Below are 19,151 nucleotides of genomic sequence, written 5' to 3' on the forward strand. Positions count from 1 at the left end.
TTGGCTATCTGACTTACTCTCGCATGTTTTATGTAGCCTAAACAAGGAGGCTAGATTTTACCATTTTTTTATTTTAAATCTCACGTTGAAATGATCAAGTTCTTCTTGCGGAAGGGAAACGCGCACCTGATGTGGAGACGTATCGCATAAGAGACGAGGACGCGCTCAAGAGAAAATCGCGCTGCCCTGGCACTTTGTCTTTGGTGCATGGGCAGTGTGAAACTCTCTCGCTCTCCTGGGCACACAGCGGAAGCAGCCGCGCTGATTCTCCTCAGACTTGCGCTCATTCAATGAACTACAGCAAAGTAATAATGAAAAAAGAAATACACAGTACCAATTAGGCATGCATTAGTCTGCTATTCTGAAATAGTAGCCTGATAACATAAAGGAAACTAGAAAAATAATTAGGCTAATCAAGCAGCAAAACCACACAACTAGCTGAGAACAATTTAAAAAAGCGAACTTAATTAAAAGCATTGCTTACCAGATGGAATAACTCCAAAGGTTGCCTTGCGCTCTGGTGTGGCACTGATGAACTCCCTCATAAGGGCGCATTGCTGCTAGCTTGACACCACAAGCTAAATAAACAAACGTCTCTCCCGTCACACTGTTCTACGCCACTGTTCTTTCCGGTCTGGTTGAGGTCTAAAAGTTTATCATTCATTTCAAACCAAATTTTTAAAAGACATTTAAAACTACTTATAAGTATGAAAAAAGTAGAAAACATTCATATTTTGTGTTTTTATTTTAGAATAATAATTAGGGGGAGAAAAACTATGCCTGAATTTAGGCTAATACACAAGTGGTGTAGTTGCGTCTGTTGTCCAGTGGGGGGTGCTGCAGCACCCGGAGCACCCCACTTCCTGCGTCCCTGTAAGTCGCTATCGGTTCCCTGTTGTAGTCGCCATCGGAAAGAAAAACACCGCGATTGAGAATGCGCCGTTGTGCATCGCATTTGTGCAATAAGCAGCTCATCACAAATTAAATATACGAAATATAGAGGGACGTAGCTTCATCTTGCTCTTCATTCACCATTTTCTCGAATGCCTGAGTTTGGTGTTGAAGGGGTCAACCGGAAGTGGCTCTATCGATTTTTGGAAGTAAAACACTATATTGAACAATTATATAAAGTAACTGCTGAATACCTTACATTTACAGAGATTGCCTTGTGTTTTTCTTTCAAATTAAATTGTTAAACAGTTTTTGTTCAGTTTACTAAAATGATTGTTTAATACCATAAATTTACAGATATTATCTTTAAATACACATAATGTATTTTGATGTACAGTGTTTAAGTTTCCATTGTCCAATTCACTGAAATACCTAATACTGTAAATGTGCAGAAATTCCTATTTGATTAAAGATGCATATTTAGTTTATACATGTGTCATTGTTGTTTTACTTGGGGAAACCACATTTATGCAGCAAATCAGTGTAGATGGACAAGACGGTTTCATGAAATGACTACTAAATACCCTTAATTTACAGGGATTGGCCTTAAATACAGCAATCTTTGATGTATTTTTAATGTACTCTGCTTGTTTACCCGTCCAATGAACATTTTTAAATCTTGTAATTCTTTAAAATTACAGAATAATACTGTAAATGGGCAAACGTTTATCGTTGGTTTAATGCATTTATAGCATTTTTATACATTATTTCTCAGTCATTATACATGAAAGAACAATATTTAAACAGGGAATTACTTTAGATAGATGAGGCCATTCCATGAAAAAAATACTAAAATACCCTTAATTTACAGGGACTGACCTTAAATGTAGCTATTTTTTATGTATTTAGCTTGTTTTTCCACTGCCTAATGGTTGTTTTTTAATATACTAATTCTCTAAAATGACAGATTAATACTGTAAATGGGCAGACATTTACCTTTAGTTTTATGAACCTAGTTCGTTTTTAAATGTTAAAACTTTGTTATTGTACATGGAAAACATAGTATTTTAACATGAAATTACTGTAGATGGACTGGGCTGTTTCCTAAAATAAATGATGTATACTGCAAAATTACAGAGATTAACCTGAAAGTTATCTTATTTTAATGTTTTTTGACATAAAATGTATGTTATTTTACAGTAAGATGGCATTCATAAACTATAATATACTGTATTTTAAGTCATTTTGACTGTAAAATTTATTCTGTATTTTTACAGTTATTGTATGTAATTCTGTGATCCAGTTATTTACTGTAAATTTACGGTATCCGTTTGGAATCTTTGCTGCCAGTGCTTTTACCGTTTTTTTACAGTTTTCTTTTTTTTTTACAGTGCAGCTTTACCTTAGCTGCCATCCACGTAATTAAAAAAAAAAACAACAGGAAGATTCATTGACTTGACTAATTAAATGCATGGCAGCGGTTTGTCAAGAGCTGATAGTCTGAGACCAGACTCTGTGCAGGCATGTCTTAAAGCAAATAACCACCACCTTAACGGCATTAAAAATAATTATTTAAATGGGTGGTCCTAAAGGACTGACTGCTTAAGCAAGAAAATCAGCTTCTTGCAGCCTGCAGCCTCATTGTTATCAAATGTAGCCTGCAGAACATGTCTAACAATCTGATCTTACTGACCATAAAAGTTTCCTTACTCTCTGATGAGATGAACTGTCCTGCTCAGATGCTCCAGGTGATCAGCAGAGTTGAACAACCGAAGTCTATACTTCAAATCCAAATTGGACAGTTTTGTATGGTAGGAGCACACCAGGTACTCAGGTACTCATTTACTTTCATAGTAAAAAACATGAGGATGTGGGCATGTTCTAACCAGGCCACTAACCTTCTCTGGTGCAGATTAAGCATCGTGGGCTAACTATTTATCCCCTTGGATCCAACTTTGCTGAACTGCTTTAAAGTAACGGTCACGTTACTTTTTCTACAATTGTCGCCAACGACTCTATTGTTCAAAAGCTATACATCAGTTCAGAGGAATTGGGAGCCTATGTAGTGAATGCGGGGTGTTAAACCGTAAGCTGTGGGTTTAGACCTCAGCGACAAACGCAAAACCGCATTATTGTGGGGGAGAAAAATAGGCTGTTCTTACCGTGTGGAGCTGTGAGCCAATTGTTATCTGCACTTGACAGGCCTGTTGCATTGCGCCCCTCGCTCAATTCAACTCTGCTGGGAGGGCAAGAAAAGGGACGTTCAGACAGATGCGACACCGCAGGCTGACTGACACTTAAAATGTCACTTTACAGACGATGCGTCTCTGTCTCTGTGTGGAGCGACGCACAAGCCCGAAACTGACGCAATTGGGGTGAAAAGTTTAAAGAACAATAACTTTGGGGCAAGATATATGATGAGGTTGTTTGTTGTTGTTTTTGTTATACAGCAGAGGAGTAGTTCTATTCAAAACATTTACATTAACTGAATGTAATAACTAATAAGCGGAACAAAAGCAAGCAGCACATACCTGTGATTTATTTCCGTCCACGTCGATGCATTAATTTGAATTTATTATTATTATTATAATAGTCTCTGCAAGGCGTGTGCGGGACCGGTGCGGGACTTTGAGAGGAACTGCTGCGGCACTCTTCTCTCCGAGGGTGACCGTGCCATAACTTCGCCTCTACGCGCGGGAGTAGATGGATTCCATTGCACACCTCAGCATCGCTGGCTGTGCAGAAGAGCCGCAGAGAGCAGAGCCCTCACCGAGGAGAGCCACGTGACTGAGACGTAGCAGTGAACCCCATCTAGGGTGACCAGATGAGGTTGGCTGAAATTCGGGACGGGGCGCGCGGGTGGGCTGACTTACATGTACAGTAATAAAATTCTTTGTCGTCGGTGTTCTAGTGTAGATTGGGTATAATTGCAATAAAAGACGCACACTCCGGTAATATGGCAAGTTCCAGTGTATTGGTATAAGGAAAACACCAGCGTGTTTCTTCCTACTGTTATGGCATTCGTGCAGTGTAGTTTACTACTAGCATGCAGTTTAACATCAGATTCTCCTCCGTGGGAAACGCCAAACTCCATTTTCCCTATTTATCAACATATTAAATTGGGGATTTTTTTAAAAGGCTTAGACAGGCTGGATATAGATAGTTAGATAGCTGGCTAGTTAGATATAGGACTACACAATTTAGTAACTAAATGTGTATTGATACTTTAAATAAGTATTTGATACGTTTTGCTTTATTTTATAACAGCATTGAACCAACAGAAATAAAATGCAGATGATGGCGCGTTCAACTTAGCCTACCTCCACATGTTTTACAGTCATTAAGTCCGCCGTGGGCAATACTGAAGTCACTATTGCATACAGTGCACCTCACCACAGCGTCATCATTCTTCACCTTCACTAGACATGGCTATACTTTAGTATATATTCTGCTGTAAAATGAGTCTTATATTTTCGTTTTTTACTCGAGGATTCACCCTCTGCCCTTTGGCAGGATGCACAGTTTTGAGTGGTGACTTAGGTGACTGTCAAAGTAAATCGAAGCCCTCCCACACCGAACGTTATTGGTTTATTTTGTTGACTAAACCAATCAGCGTGCTTTCTGACAAGCAGTCGCCTTGATTGCTCGTTGAACAGAGCATCGCTTTGGACAGATACGCACAGATTTACACCTCTCCCCACACCCTTCTCTCTCTCGTGCCTGCGCAGTCGAAACGCGCATGGTTCACGAGTTATTATATTGCCTGCACGCTCTCACTCGCATTGAAAAAAAAGGACACGCCCTCGCATAGTCTAAAATACTGGATATTTTATCCGACTCGCGGGCATCCGTGAGTAACTATCAATATCAGGGACTCCCGGAACTGCCGGGAGACTTGGGATGTCTGCATTGCAGCCGGGGCTGCGCAAGCAAGCAGCCTCTAGGTGGCACAGACGGCAGTAGCATTAGTTTGAGATGTGTACTTTACCTGGGGTTAAAAAGTAATTATTTGGCATAAGTTTAATTTTCGGGACAAAAGCTTAGAATTCGGGACACATCTGGTCACCCTAACCCCATCTGAGAACTCAGAGGGTGGGAGGAAAAAAACCCAAAAAAAACTACCTCTGCGGTCAAACCGTCGGAGCCACCGCACTGCACATACAGGCTTTTTGCTCCCTAAATACCCGCAAGCAGTATCTTTAATTTGCCTTTACGTTCAGTTAGACTGGCTGAAATCTCCTCAGCATTTGAGGCATCCATCTAATACCTGCTTTTATTGGAAATATATAAGTACAGTAATGTCTGAGATAAGTGACTTCAATTTATGATTGCCAACCCTGGGACCGGTTTTTCCATCTCAGCAACGAATGCCAAAGAAAATGAATTGGTTAACCATGTAACACGGAGCAAAGGAGAAAATAATGAATACTTAACACATAAGAGGGCAGCTCAAAGTCAGGTTAAAGTTTATTCAGGGTTGTTACTCTGTGCATGACTACCTTGAATTGGATTTAAGAACAATGATGTTAACAAAAATACACAGGCAGACACACACAGCATTAAAGTGACTGCGCCTTACATGACACAGGAACTGTACATGACGTGAAAATAACTGCACAGCACAAAATTAGCAAGCATCCTTTTGTTTGAATATGGAATCAGAATATATGGAAAACACAGCAAAACAATGTGAAAACTCCAGTGTCTCTCTCTCTCTCTCAGATTTGTTTGGATTGTGTGACCTATGTTGTCTGTTCACATGTACGTTTCTTTACAACAACAACAGAAAAAAATCTTCTCAGAGTCCCGCTATCTTCAAGATGCAATCTTGTGAACTGCTACTGTGATGGTCCCATGGCTCCTCACCAGAATGTTTCTAAAAAAAAAAAATAAAAAATAAAAAAAAATCAATGCAACCAGGCAAACATGCAACTAAATACCAACAACTGTAGAGGCAAAGTGGGACCAGTCAAAGGTGAAGAACAAACACGTCGTGCTGAGCATGTGTTAGCCTTTGACTGGCTAATCTTGTCGAACTCTCAGTCATTGACATCCAATATCATCAGAAAATGTATTGCCAACTAATGTATTAACAATCAGTTCAACATTCACATGCATAACTTTCTTATTGAGATGATGTGTCTTATCTTTTGTATCGTCATCATACTGAGTGTTAGCAGAAGAGTTAATAATCAGAACATTAGACACCTAATTTGAGATAATGTTAAAATGACTATTTAAAATGCATGGTACAGATATACTTAACGGTATAGTCTGCCATTATTGAGAGGTAATCTCACCACTGGAGTGGAAATTACTTCACAGATTTAATCACATTTATTTTTGATATTTGACATTAGGCCCAGCTTTCAAGTTCTTAAATTACACCCTAAGACATGCTGTCATACTGCAGACAATTATTATAAAGCTGTACAATTTTAAATAAATGACACACTCATTTTGAGAGTAGAAGTTACTGAATCTGACGCGTGTTGTTTTAAAGAGTCCAGAAGGTGGCAGTCAAGCCACACAAATTATCCCACAGTAAAATTACAAACATCCCTCCATCCATCCCAGCTTTATCCTGTTCACAGTCAGGAGGGGCTGGAATATATTCCAGCAGCCACTGGGCAAGGCAGGCAATACCTTGGACACCCCATAACAGGGCTAATACAGAGAGGCAGGCAACTGTGTACGCTCAGACACGCAGATAGTTTAAAATCACCAATTAACATGGCATGCATGTCTTTGGACTGTAGACGGAAAGCAGAGAACCTGGAGAGAAACATGGAAAGGCTCCATCTGAAGTTCGCCCTACAGTCCACCTTGCTCTTAGAAAACGATCAACCACTGCTCCACCAGGCAGATCGAGGTACTCTGGTTCTGGATCCCTTTCAAGTTATTGATCTCCACACACATGCGTATAAAAAAAAAGGAGGTGCAAGTGTGTCAAGTAATAAGAAAAGAAAAGAGTCTGTCCTCACCCCGAATCAGACTCCAGGCACACCGTCGGGGTGTCTGTTGGGTCTCTGGTGAGAGCTGAAGCTTCTTTGGCTAAAACGGACACAACCCCTCCATGTTCATCAGACAAGGATCCGCGGCCTGCAGATATTTATATATAAAAAAAAACAAAAAAAAAACAAACAGACATCATACAACAAACAAATGCTGATAAAACTTTCTACTGAGGATTTTGTGCATCCCAACACATCTTACTTTCAATTTTGGCCTCTTTCCTTCGAAAGCTGTGAACTACATTCAACATTTGAGAGGTTTGGTGAGTGTTTTTCATTTAGTCACAATGGTTTGATACAGGAAATGATACAAAAATGTATTTTCTCTGCCGTTTAGTTATCCCAGCTATCACAGGATCTTTCTTTTTAACAACTACTGTTTTAGACCCCACAGTGGCTCTACAGATTTTGAGGTGTTTAGGATTACCAGGTTGCAGAGGGCCTCCTCTTTTAAGCTTTATCGTCATCATTTTACATTCAGTGTGCGTTTGCTTTGTGTGGTGTTCAATTCATTCAAGTTTTCCCTCAACCAGTGAATGCTCCCTGAGTTACTTGATTCAAAACAAGTCCAAAGCTGTGCTTTGGCATTTTGGGAACCTTAACTTCTTTCCAAAACACGCAAGCCTTAGTTAGATGTAAATTAGCTAAGGATGCAGGAAAAATTATCATTTTTCCATGGGGGTCAAAGTTGTGGACAAGCAGCTGCACAGCAGAACAGTGATGCAAAATCAATAGTCTGATGAAACCTCTTCTTTTGCAGTCAAAGGGGAGCTTTGCTTTTTCTAGTTAGTCTATGAGTACTCAGAAAGTTTGCTTCGAACCTCAACTTGACCTCCACCGTTCTTGCCTGCTGCCATTTTTTAATTCAGTTATGAACTGAGGAAATGGCTACTTGAAAAAACATCCATCTTCTTATGACATTCGCCTGCTTTGTGGACATGAGTCATTTCAATTTTCAGAGTACTAGACAGCTGTGAGGAGGAACCAAAGCTGCTGATTGTTAAGGCAAAGTTCGCTTCGCTTAGTCTGTGAACCAGCCATGAAATAGAGATAAAGGCCTGAGGAAGACACCACAGAGCTCAAACCTAAAATGCCTAAATTTGTGCGCCTGTCATTTTTCAATCTAAAATTGTACAAAATAATACACAAACACACTGCTGTATATTGAATTATATACCAAATTGTTTATATATTATTGCAGAAAAGAATATCTAATCTTTAACTGCATGCCTTTTGAAGATTAGTTTGTGTTTTATTCAATTAACTATTCACATCTAAAATGAAAATAAAAAAGTTAAAGTGAGTATTCATGTTCTAGTTAAAAGGAAGACCTCATACCATTCGACTGTTTTTGATACTTTTTCTAATGATGCTCAATAATGACCAAGACTGAAGACTACTGAATGTTTTTGCAGTGTTATCCAACATGAATATCTCCATGAGAACGATTATCAACCGTGACAATAGGAGTATAAATGATCTACTCATTATGAGTATAAATGCCCCAATTTAACACTACAAAATGGACAGCTTTGATAAAGATATAAAAATAAAAAATAAAAACAGGAAAGCTTGATTTGTTTTTCAGGAATAAGAGGAGTTCTTGTTGCTTCCAAGAATATCTCAAATGTGTGAGTATGTTGAGTCTCTTTGATAGAATTTGATCACAGCGGTTTCCTGTTGACCTGCACTACTCTCAGAGGAGCTCGTCTCATCAGAAAAGCTAATCTCATCAGGCTCACTGTGCAAACCCTTATACTGGAAATGTTCATAGGTAACAGTAATCTGATATCGGATTATTCTGAGGAAAAACACTTCAGCAATTATGTCGTGGAAAAACTCACAGGAGCACACAGAGTTTTAGATATCGGTGACTGAATATGGAGTGTGTACTCATCACAATGGGATTGACAGGCCTCAGAGGGAGGGGGCAGACACAGAGTCTCCATGCTGTGTTTTGAAGATAGCAGCAGATTATGAGAGAGGTTGCACCAAGCCATGAGGTGTTTTAGAGAGTTGTCATGGCAAATATTCAGCATTTCTAAAAATTGGAGTTTCAAATGACACACCTTTAATTAGGAGGGGAAAAGCAGCAATGAGAGCCATTGGTAACTGACTTAACCAGTGGTTAAGTCAATTGTCAAGTTAATTGTTAAGTTAATTGTCATACACTGTGGCAGTAAAATGAAAATTAAAAAAAATTCTACAGCAAATTAGAAAACACCACATTTCACAAAAATAAAAAAATGATTTAACTTGAGATGATGGCATTTCATTTGAAAGGGCAGACGGTGTGTATCACTCTCATCGGTCACCTTAAACTAAGAACATTTGCAGCTGTCATTGAGATGTTTTTGTCGTTGGTCACTAAATTCTGAGACAATGCTTTTTGACCAGATTTAGGCAAAAAAAAACAAACTGAGATATGTAGGCTGCGGATTAGTTATCATGTATAAACTATAGCTACTATAAACTAAGTGTAAACTTTTCAAAATACAACTTGTGATTTTTGAAACCATTATCCTATTTATGAAATAGGATTATTTCATAAATTATTCTATTTTTAATAGGATAAAAATAGGACAGACAGACAGCAGTCCTCTAGAACCGCAGGTTGTTGTTGCTGTGGGCTTTTCAGCTCGATCTCCCACAGTAAAGTTCACACCCATAATCAGGCTCAGATACTCGGAGAAGTTGCAGCTGAGGGCCACAGCAGCAAATTGGCAGGCTTGAGAGGACAAGTGCCTCATTTGACAATATCAAATACTTTTATATATAGCACCTATGATAGCATTTCTAACTACTTACTTGTTATGGCATGACAAATTATTAATGTATACGTAGAGTTTGACTTATCTCTGGCATGGGTGTAAAACCTGATATAGTACAAATGTTAGATACCACAGTTCAGTTTGTGTACAATGCCGAGGGGTTGCTCCAGAGTCTGTTAAGTAATGTTGTGCATCACTGTTCCCAATAACACGTTCACCATGTTTGTTGGCTTTCGATCTTATTCAACGGGCTATCAGGTTTACAGTGTGATTAATTAGTTTACAAGATACATTTAATCTTCATTTAAACATCTGTAAACGATCATTTAAAAAATATATATCTTACAGAAACATTGCTTTGATTAATAAATAATTAATTCTCTATTACAAAATGAACATAGCTAGGCTACTAATAGTAAAGTAGGCTACACCCCTCTGATGGACGCTGCGGTCATCCAGCTCTATTGAGTTCCTACTAATAGATACTTTGCCCCGTAAACGTAAAGTTTACTGTGAAGGTATTTGATGGATTTTCTCTAAAACTTTGAACAAGTGACTAAGCGGTATCTTACAGCCCAAGTTGTGTCCTTGTTGATCCGTGCAGAGCACACCGACAACAGCTGGATTCCTCATGCTGACGAAAAAACACACACAAAGTCGTCTTCAGCGTAACATACTGTAAAATACAAACACCGCTCCAAGTGGTTTAAACTCACGTGTCGTCGAGATGCTGTTCGAGGGTCGACTCCATCGTTCCCAAATTGTAAATAAGTGGGAAATTCAAAGTTTTCGACCCTAAATTCTGTTTTTGTTGTTGTCCGCTTCCTCAACGCTTCCGGGTAGGGTCATATGACCGTCACGTGTACTAAGAGTTCCGATGAGGACCAAAGAACGTGAAGCGCGATTAAATAATTATGAAGACCGGCCGAGAAAACGTGACAGTAAGAAGCACTGTGAATTATTCAAACATACGAGTCGTGCAGTTTTTGTAACATCACATGTGTTCAGATAGATAGATAGATAGATAGATAGATAGACTGGTTACATTATTAAACCCCGCTGCACTAAATTTCATCGCTGATCTGTCACTTTTGTCATTCAACCCTTCCCTAGAAATGGATAATGTTATTCAGAGTTGCATAAATATATAATCAGATTACTTTAATCATTTTTCCCTTCTTGAATATAAATTGCACTTGTAATTAATTTTCCATTGTGTTCTTCTGGACTGCACAAGCTGTCACATTCATATGACGCTCATGAAATAAGTCTAAGTTGCTTAAAATATCTCCAGTCACATGCTCTGCAGTCTTAAAACAGTTACTTGGAGAGCTGCAGCAGCTTTGCTTAATGGCGCTGTCACACACAGAACAGTGAAATCATCTCCAGAAACACAATCTTCTCCGCCAGAACAGCTATCGCCAGAATAATAACAAAAAAACTATGTGAACATGAATCAAGATAACAATCACTGACATAAATTGAACTAAACCAATGCCTTTTAAAAATTCTGAACCTGAAACATAGTATTGATTTTGTCACTTGAGACAGGGACCTTTTTTTTTTTGCAGCCTCCCACTGAAGGGATTTCTTAATGTGCCTTCTTCTAAAGTTTGCTTCAGACCTGTGGCCTCACCTTCCTGCATAATTTCTGCTGCCTATCCCAAGATGGTGAGACGTCAGTGCTCCTGCTGACAGGGCAGAACTGGGTGAATGCAATTATGTGACCGCTGCACTGGAGAAATCCATCACCTGCGTAGCAGCAGGGTAATGTCCTGCTGACTAACCCATGGGCTACAACCCCCCTCCTTTCCTCTAACTCTTCTCTCTTAGACTCTCCTCTTCTCACACTCATATTTCTCTTCTTGCATCTTAAATCTCGGTCTGCCCGCTCCTGCTGTGACCAGCTGCCCATCACTGTCTAAGGAAAGACGTAGGCAAACATGCGTACAAGTGCAGGTTTATGCAGGCAGACTAATTTACAGGATCTACATGTTATAGTGTCTTCCCTGATCACATTGATCACATGCATGTCTATGCATGGGACACACACACCTCATCTCATCTTTTGTAACACATGACCACTTTACAATCACAGCAGGTCTGCAGATGAGCTGGGCAAAAATAGAGGTCTTTCTCAGTGTCAGTGTATCACCATCCTGTCGTAGTGTGTAATGCCAACTTTTATCTGTTATCCAGGGACATTAAGACTCATTATTCCTATTCTGGTGTCCATTTAGTGACACTCCAGCTTAATAAGCAATTTTACAAGGAGCTTCGAGCAAGAATCTCACCACGTCAGGAATGAGGAGGTTGAGGTTACAAAACAGTGCAAGTACCGCGGGTGTACACCTTAACAACAGGAGGAGTAACACTGACGCTATGTGCATGAAGGGGTTGAATACACTTTCTTTCAGCGTGTGCAGTAAGATGCTAGAGATCTTCTGCCATTCTGTGGTGGCGAGAGCCATCATCTGTGCAGTGGTCTGCTGGAGGAACAGCATCAGTGCCAGTGATGCGACCAGGGCTGATAAACTTGTCCATAAGGCTGGAAAAATTCATTGGACCGGACCTGGAGATGTTTGAGTCAGTGAGGGACAGAAGGGCAAGGAACAAACTGCTGTCCATCATGGACGATCCATCCCACTCTCTCCATGAGTCATTCCAGAAAAGGTGGAGCTCATTCTCCGACAGACTCATTCAGCTCCGCTGTCAGAAAGAAGTGCTTCACGAAATCCTTCATACCATTCACAATTTTATCGTACAACGACTCACCTCTGTGTAACAGGGGAAACACAATTGTAAACAATTGCAAACACAACTGATAACTACATTAGAATGCACATCCGTATTTTACGTCTTTTACATTTTGTAGATGAACCATCGTAATTAGTTTCATTTCCTGCTCATACTTATTTTTTGTTGTTGTTAACGTCTTTTCCATTTTCTACTTTTTTTAAAATACATTTTTCATATTATTCTTGCCCTTCTGCTTTTTGCACTTGCTGCTATGAGGGTGTCCTCACGTGACGGAGCACTCTTATGGCCTTTCACTGTGCACTGAATACAGACAAATAGCTTGATTTGTGCATGCCATAATATAATGATTAAGAAACCTCCTTTTGAAATGAAGCCCAGTGCTTGAGTCGGCCCGTGGTGATTTAAAAAATTAGTTTTGTGATTAGTTTTGTCTTTGCCGCTTGAGACAGATGAATAATTCTGGACTTTGCAACACATGTGTCCTTTTCACCGAATAAAGCGTAATTTCTATTTTTTTGTGGGAAAAAAAACAACAACTCCTGAGCTGTTTGGTGTATATTTTTCTTAGTTTGAACTGCTTGAGTCATGGAAACTTCGACAAGCTCAATCTCAGACTAAAGGAGACATACAGTCAAACCTCAACAGGCAAAGAGCTACAAGTTGACAGCTGAGAGCCTCCGTATGATGACAAAGCTTCTGAGCAGACAGGCAGAGAGGGCGTGGTGAGATGTCAGACATGAGGAGGGAGGAGAAAGCGTTGGGTTGGGGGCGCAGGTGGATAAAGAGAGGAAGAGAGAGAGGCTCCCCTCTCTATCTGAGGAGTTCTGCGAACCTTCATGACTGCCTGAAGAGTCTGGGACCCGGTGCGAGGTGCTGCAGAGTCTGTGAACTGTTGAGACGATTGAAAGTGTCTAGGTCTCCTGTTGTAGTCATGGACTTCAGCGCAGTGTTGCTGTCCTTCCTCCTGTTGTCTCTGAGCTGGTCCAGAGGAGCCGTCATCACAGGGGTGAGCAGGAAGTTTATGGCTCTGATCCTTGCTGTTTAATTCTAGATTTAGGACGAATCAGCGTTTAGGCAAGAGTTTGAATTACCATTTACTCTCTCATTTTTTTTTTCTGTCAATTTATAAAAGACACTTTACATAGCCATTATTGTCCTTTTCTGTCATAGAAATCATTATTTTTCAGTAATGTGTTTTGAAATATTATGTTATTTCATTATAATTAATATATAACTATATATATGTATACCTATACAGATATATGTCTTTGGGATGGAATTATTCTATCTTAATCTATTCATTAACTATATTTATTCAGTCACGAGTTTATGCTTTGATTTAAAATAGCAATGGTTTTTAATCTGAAATATCCCAAGCCCCTGTAATATTGTGATTCTCAAAAAAACTGAAGACAGAAAATATTAGAATATAAAGCAAAAGCCAATAACTGACTTATATGTAACTATTTCTATTCGACATTGTATAATCGAATAGGATCTATATATTCTCTCTATTAGATGCATATATATATCTATATCTATATATATCTATATCTATATCTATATCTATATATCTATATATAAATATATTAGCTCAGGATGATGACAATGTTGAATTTGATTACGTGTGACTGGCGACAGTCCACATCCTCCTCCACTTCTGTCTACTGGAAAATCCAGAGGCAATTATCTCAGTCCTTTAATTGGTATTCATTTGTAAGTGAATTAAGAAGATGACAGGCAGTTGATAAAATGGCTGACATTATGTATTATCACGAGAATGCCCCTGTTGCAGTCAGTAAAACTGAAATGAATTCCATCATCAGAGTCTATATTTATAAATATGTTGTCTGGTATCAAAAGAACTTTGGTTCTCTGTCTCCTCCTTTCTGTCTGCACTATCTAGCGTGGTGTGTCTCTTTTTGTCTTGCAGGCCTGTGAGCGAGATATGCAGTGTGGTTTCGGTCTCTGCTGTGCCGTCAGTTTGTGGCTGAGGGGTCTTAGGATGTGCATTCCAAGAGGTGTGGATGGGGATGAATGCCACCCCTTCAGCCACAAGGTGGGCTGAAATATTATTACAGCACTCTTTCAGTATCACAGCCTTTCGGCAACATACGCGCACTCAGAGAGGCAAGCACACATGGCCAAACTCACCTTTGCTTTCAGAAATTCAGATGGTATCAAGGGCTGACAGGTTGGCTGAAACTTTAGAAAAGAAAAGCTGCCGATAACTGCAGAGGCTATTGATTTTCTCCACAGCGAATGAGCCGATTAGAGTCATATATCTCTTTGATTTTCTGGACAAGTCAACAGTTAGTTCTGCTACCACCACATCCATCTCTGCAATTCAGAAAATAGAAGCTTTTAAAGACCCACAGCATCGCCTGTCAGATGATGAAGGATTTAAAATGTCAGATTAACCCCCCTCTTTTCCTTCACACTTTCAGGTGCCGTACGCAGGGAAAAGGCTACATCACACTTGCCCCTGCCTCCCCCACTTGGTGTGCACCAGGTATGCCGATAGCAAGTATAGATGTACTGACGACTTCAAAAACATGGACTTTTAACAGATGGCCACTCACTGAAATAAAGACGGGCTGCAGCAGAAAACAGCAGATCTGTGTGAAGACTTGAAAAGGCACAATCATCTTCAGTGACTGTATTCTTCATTTGAGTAGTCTATGCACTATAATCCATAGTTGGGATTCTTCTGACGCACACGACAAGAACATGCCAGAAGCTAAGACAGGGGCATTTACAAACCAGAAACACAGTAGATGGGAGGGTTTTCTGTTTAGATGTTTGTGCACCATTAGAGCATCCGCTGCTTCTTTCACGCTCACTTCATGTTCATTTATCAAGAGACATGTACATATATTATTGTCAATAAAAGTATAATAACATTATCATGTCATATCCTCCATGTCTAATGATTGTTGTGTGATGAAACATGATTTGTGTGACAGTACGTAGGTGTTGAGTGGCTTATATAACAGTGTGATTATGATAAAGATCATGAACTCAGCGGTGTGAGGAAAAAATTATTCTTTTGAAAATGTACAGATATCAATACATTGTTAACATATTAGCAATTTAGCTATTGCTGAAGATGCAGTCAGAGTTAAAATCAGAGGTCTTATGAGAAGCAGTGTTTCTTCACGTGTTCTTTTACTGTATCGGCCTAAAACATTCTTTGCCTTTGTCTTATAGAAGGAAATATGAAGGACTATAAATCACATGTTCTGATATGAGTTACTCTATTCACATAAAAAGTGATCGCGTTATAAAACATTTTTAAGTTTAAACCTCACATAGCCTAAAAACTACAGAATGTGGTGATTTTAAATGTAAAGATGTTCATCACCGGAAACATTACAAGCTACAACATTCATTATAATGTGTTTTTGTTTTTGTTCAGTACAAAATGTGTTTAAATATACTCAAGTACTCATACGCAGTTTTAAAGTACTCGTACCTACTTCTTAGTAGAACTTCTTTTTCTTCTGTTTCTACTCTGCCACATCCTAGAAGAAATTTGTACTTGAGCTATTTAACAACTGAATTTAGTTGTTATTTTTAGATTTAGAGAATATGCACAAAATCTCTGCAGTGCAGAAAGAAGCTCTACCATGATAAAAAAAAACTTCTTTCATGTTACAGTATGATGAATGATGATAATCGAATGAAATGAAAGGGATAACAGAGAGTTTGAGTACAGGAATTTGACTCCCACGGGTGTTTGTTAACACTGAAGTTAACACAATCTGCAGTAAAATCAGAAAATTTTACTGCAGAATATCTACATTTCTTTTTGCATTTTGATCAAATTTGCTTGAGAACAAGGGCAGTACTTCGTGTGGAGGGGACACAGAGCTCGGGTGAAAAAACTTCTTCAAAACCATCTTGATTCTATGATATTTTAGGAACTCTGACAAGACAATAGACGGGAAAAGAGTGCCAAGAGGAGCGAAGGGCTGGTCCCGGCGTACAACAGAGTCGACAATATGAAAACTCTTAACATAAAATGCACAGTAACATCACCTGAACTAGTAACACTGATCGATAAACATCATGTCAGTGACACAATGACAATATTACGGTCACTTTAGAAAGCAGCATAGCATGTTCGTCAGACTACTGACTATTGTCAATTTTGTAAACATTTTTAGTTTAGCAAGAGAAAATGATCAAACTTTCCTTTAAACTGTGCGGGCAACTATATATCAATATTGTCATTTTTACTCCAGTGCTTTTATAGTTGGTAAATGCCCCCACCATAATATTTGTTAACTTTCCGATCAAGCCCATGAACTATGATGATAATGTGAGCCCATACCAGAGAGAATATCAAACATTTTAGGCATTTAATTGTTTGCTTGATGTAGTCACTGTGAGAAACAGTTAATGTACAACCCCAAATGAAAATGTTGGGACATTGTGTACAATGTAAATAAAAACTCAATGCAAAGATTTGCAAGTCTCGGACATGTTACTCACAGAAGAAATGAGAGAACATGTCAAATGTTTAAACAAAAAAAACTGCATCCACAAATTGTGATGCAATTTTAAGTGAATATTCCTCAATGTAAAATTGACACTACATCAACACTACATCATACTTTATCATCAAAATCATCTGAGAACTCGCAGACAACTCTGCGTGCCACGGACACAACGTAAAATAAATATTGTAATGTCCACGATCTTCAGGCCCTCAGGGGGCACTGAAACAAAAAACAGGTGGAAATCATTCCATGGGCTCAGGAAGACTGTTAGAAATCACTGTCTGTGAACACAGTTTTACCAAAAATAGTGAGTGAGCCAGTAATAATTAGCAAGCAATACTATAGTATTGCACAGACAGTAGCCATTCTGCAGCTTTAATACTACACGTAGCATAACAACCAATATACACCACAGCTTGAATGAGTACAGGTTTCTTGACTTTGTCATAAAATACAGATTCAAAAGGCAGAGTGCATCTGCAGAGAACCCACAAGATAGAGAACCCACAATAGTCCTCCACCTTAAATTTAGGCAACCAGCCCCAGTTCATCCAGTACAGCACTGTCAGCATGACTGTATATCTGGCCAGTGACACTTTGAGGTAACCACAACCTCTGGAACAAAGTGCAAAGTCAGTTTAGACTTTAAACAGGCGTGTCCCTGTGGTCTGTTGAACTGTGACTGACAGTTGTCCTGTGCATCCAGGCGGGCTGTATCTCAACCAGGTGTTTGGAATTAACCACACAGAGGCACCCTTCATGGCTTACATGCAGGCTGACGGCATCCTTGGATTGCCCTTCCAGTTCATTGCCTCTGACAGTGGCAACACGATCAAGTGGGGATGGGTGTCATAGCCCATGTGCTCTATTTACCTGAGTAAGTACTGAAATTAGATGGAAACTAGCTGCTTGGAAGTCTGCGAGTCATATTAGTATAGATAATTTTTGATTTGTTTGTTTCGTGTTTTGCTTTTTTTGTTTTTGCAGTGTGACATTTGTTGTCTTGTTTTCTCTTAGCAACAAGTGAACAGGGCGGGTAGGTGGTCTTTGGTGGCATTGATAGCAGCCACTACACTGGACAAATCATGTGGATGCCTCTGTCTTTCAATACTTATCGGAAGGTCAAATGGACAGGTGCAAAGAAATGCATCCAAAACCAGTGACTTTGAGCAAAACTGTTGGAATTAAGATTCCACATAAATCAAGCAAAACCTGGTCTGACTGTAATGCTGAACCTGCTGCTCCTCCTCATATTGTTAGACTAATAGGCAGACTGTGGGCTGCTCTGTAGGCTGCCGTCATTGACACCGGTACCTCCCTGACTGTTGGCCCAACCAGTGACATTAACAACATAAATACCTGGGTTGGAGGCTCAGCCGACCTTCGTGGAGATTTGAGTCATCCCATCGTACCATGCTATTTGGCATAGATTTCCCCTCTTTTCTCACCTTAAAGTAAACAAATATCGAACGCCCTGACGTCAAAACTCTAATAAAAATAATTAAGTAGGACTTGGCTTGTTGCTTCAGCTTTAAACCATTGATATACCAATAAACACATTTTCTGCTTCATTGCGGTCTTCCACTTTGCTCCTCTCTGAGGCTGCAGTGAACTGTCAGAACTTTCAGAACATGACTAATGTCACCTTCACTCTGAATGGAAACACCTTTACTGACTCTGCATCGTCCTACATCTCTCAGGTTAGTTAGCTCCCTGCTTCCGCTCAACCGGTAAAATACACATAATGAACATTTGTGGAAAAATCCTGCTTTCTCATGCCTTCTCAGAGAGCTTCCATGATTCTAACACAAGCCCTGGATCCTAGGAGATGTCTGTATCAGGGAGTATTCTTTAATAATCATCCTAAATATGCTGGCCTGGCCATATCTTTGTAATCAAATAAGTGTATATTTTTGGGAGAGATTGCATAAAATACAGAACAAGCTACTGCTGCCTTTGCCATTTAACCTATTACGGCAGTGTGTGTAAATTTAGCTATCAACCCACCAACCCATCAACCCATCATGACAAAAAAGTAACCTTTATGTTGTGCTGAAATGTCACAGAAATAAGAATCAGTCAAGTCTGCTCCTTCAATTGCTGGTAAGAGAAAGTTGACTTTCAATGGATATAAAAAGAAACATCACCAGCCTTTTTGTCCTGAATAAGATAGGCCGAGAGCAGGATATCGAACGGTTCTCAGATCAGTA

General features: G+C 39.4%; 4 protein-coding genes across 6 annotated transcripts in view; 2 read left to right on the top strand and 2 right to left on the bottom strand.

The window, feature by feature from the left end:
* The window catches only part of slc16a4 (solute carrier family 16 member 4), a 33,988-nt gene extending 30,318 nt beyond the window's left edge, over nt 1-3,670 (bottom strand). The window contains exons 1-2 of one of the 3 annotated variants that reach the window (XM_075476626.1): nt 3,423-3,670; nt 3,054-3,127 (exon numbers count right to left, since the gene is read on the bottom strand). The gene's annotated coding sequence lies outside the window, so the exon portion shown is untranslated. Of the gene's footprint in view, nt 1-3,053; nt 3,131-3,422 lie in introns of all 3 variants that reach the window. The other 2 variants (XM_075476627.1, XM_075476628.1) reach the window with 2 other exon arrangements.
* Nucleotides 3,671-5,340: 1,670 nt separating this feature from the next.
* lamtor5 (late endosomal/lysosomal adaptor, MAPK and MTOR activator 5) lies at nt 5,341-10,526 on the bottom strand. The gene is made up of 4 exons (XM_075476629.1): nt 10,393-10,526; nt 10,249-10,310; nt 6,876-6,993; nt 5,341-5,767 (listed from the first exon to the last, which is right to left on the bottom strand). Exons 1-4 carry the CDS (start codon nt 10,425-10,427, stop codon nt 5,707-5,709), a joined length of 276 nt encoding a protein of 91 aa, XP_075332744.1. The 5' UTR covers nt 10,428-10,526; the 3' UTR covers nt 5,341-5,706.
* Nucleotides 10,527-13,272: 2,746 nt separating this feature from the next.
* prok1 (prokineticin 1) lies at nt 13,273-15,003 on the top strand. Its single transcript, XM_075475649.1, is given in 4 exon segments — nt 13,273-13,324; nt 13,327-13,442; nt 14,370-14,495; nt 14,884-15,003. Coding segments are annotated over 4 exon segments (414 nt in total).
* Nucleotides 15,004-17,190: 2,187 nt separating this feature from the next.
* Nucleotides 17,191-18,836, top strand: LOC142390125 (pepsin A-like). The gene is given in 10 exon segments (XM_075475494.1): nt 17,191-17,248; nt 17,399-17,543; nt 17,631-17,818; nt 17,959-18,085; nt 18,204-18,236; nt 18,238-18,349; nt 18,543-18,641; nt 18,731-18,752; nt 18,755-18,787; nt 18,790-18,836. Coding segments are annotated over 10 exon segments (864 nt in total).
* The last annotated feature ends 315 nt before the right edge of the window (nt 18,837-19,151 follow it).

This window comes from Odontesthes bonariensis, chromosome 10, assembly GCF_027942865.1.
Source record: "Odontesthes bonariensis isolate fOdoBon6 chromosome 10, fOdoBon6.hap1, whole genome shotgun sequence".
Lineage (NCBI taxonomy): Eukaryota > Metazoa > Chordata > Actinopteri > Atheriniformes > Atherinopsidae > Odontesthes > Odontesthes bonariensis.

Coding starts and splice junctions, on each gene's coding strand:
- lamtor5 (XM_075476629.1), bottom strand. CDS start 10,427: ATGGAGTCGACCCTCGAACAGCATCTCGACGACAC. Junction 10,311..10,392: donor GAACAGCATCTCGACGACAC/GTGAGTTTAAAC, acceptor TTTTTTCGTCAG/CATGAGGAATCCAGCTGTTG. Junction 5,768..6,875: donor TGCCTGGAGTCTGATTCGGG/GTGAGGACAGAC, acceptor TTTTTTTTTTAG/AAACATTCTGGTGAGGAGCC.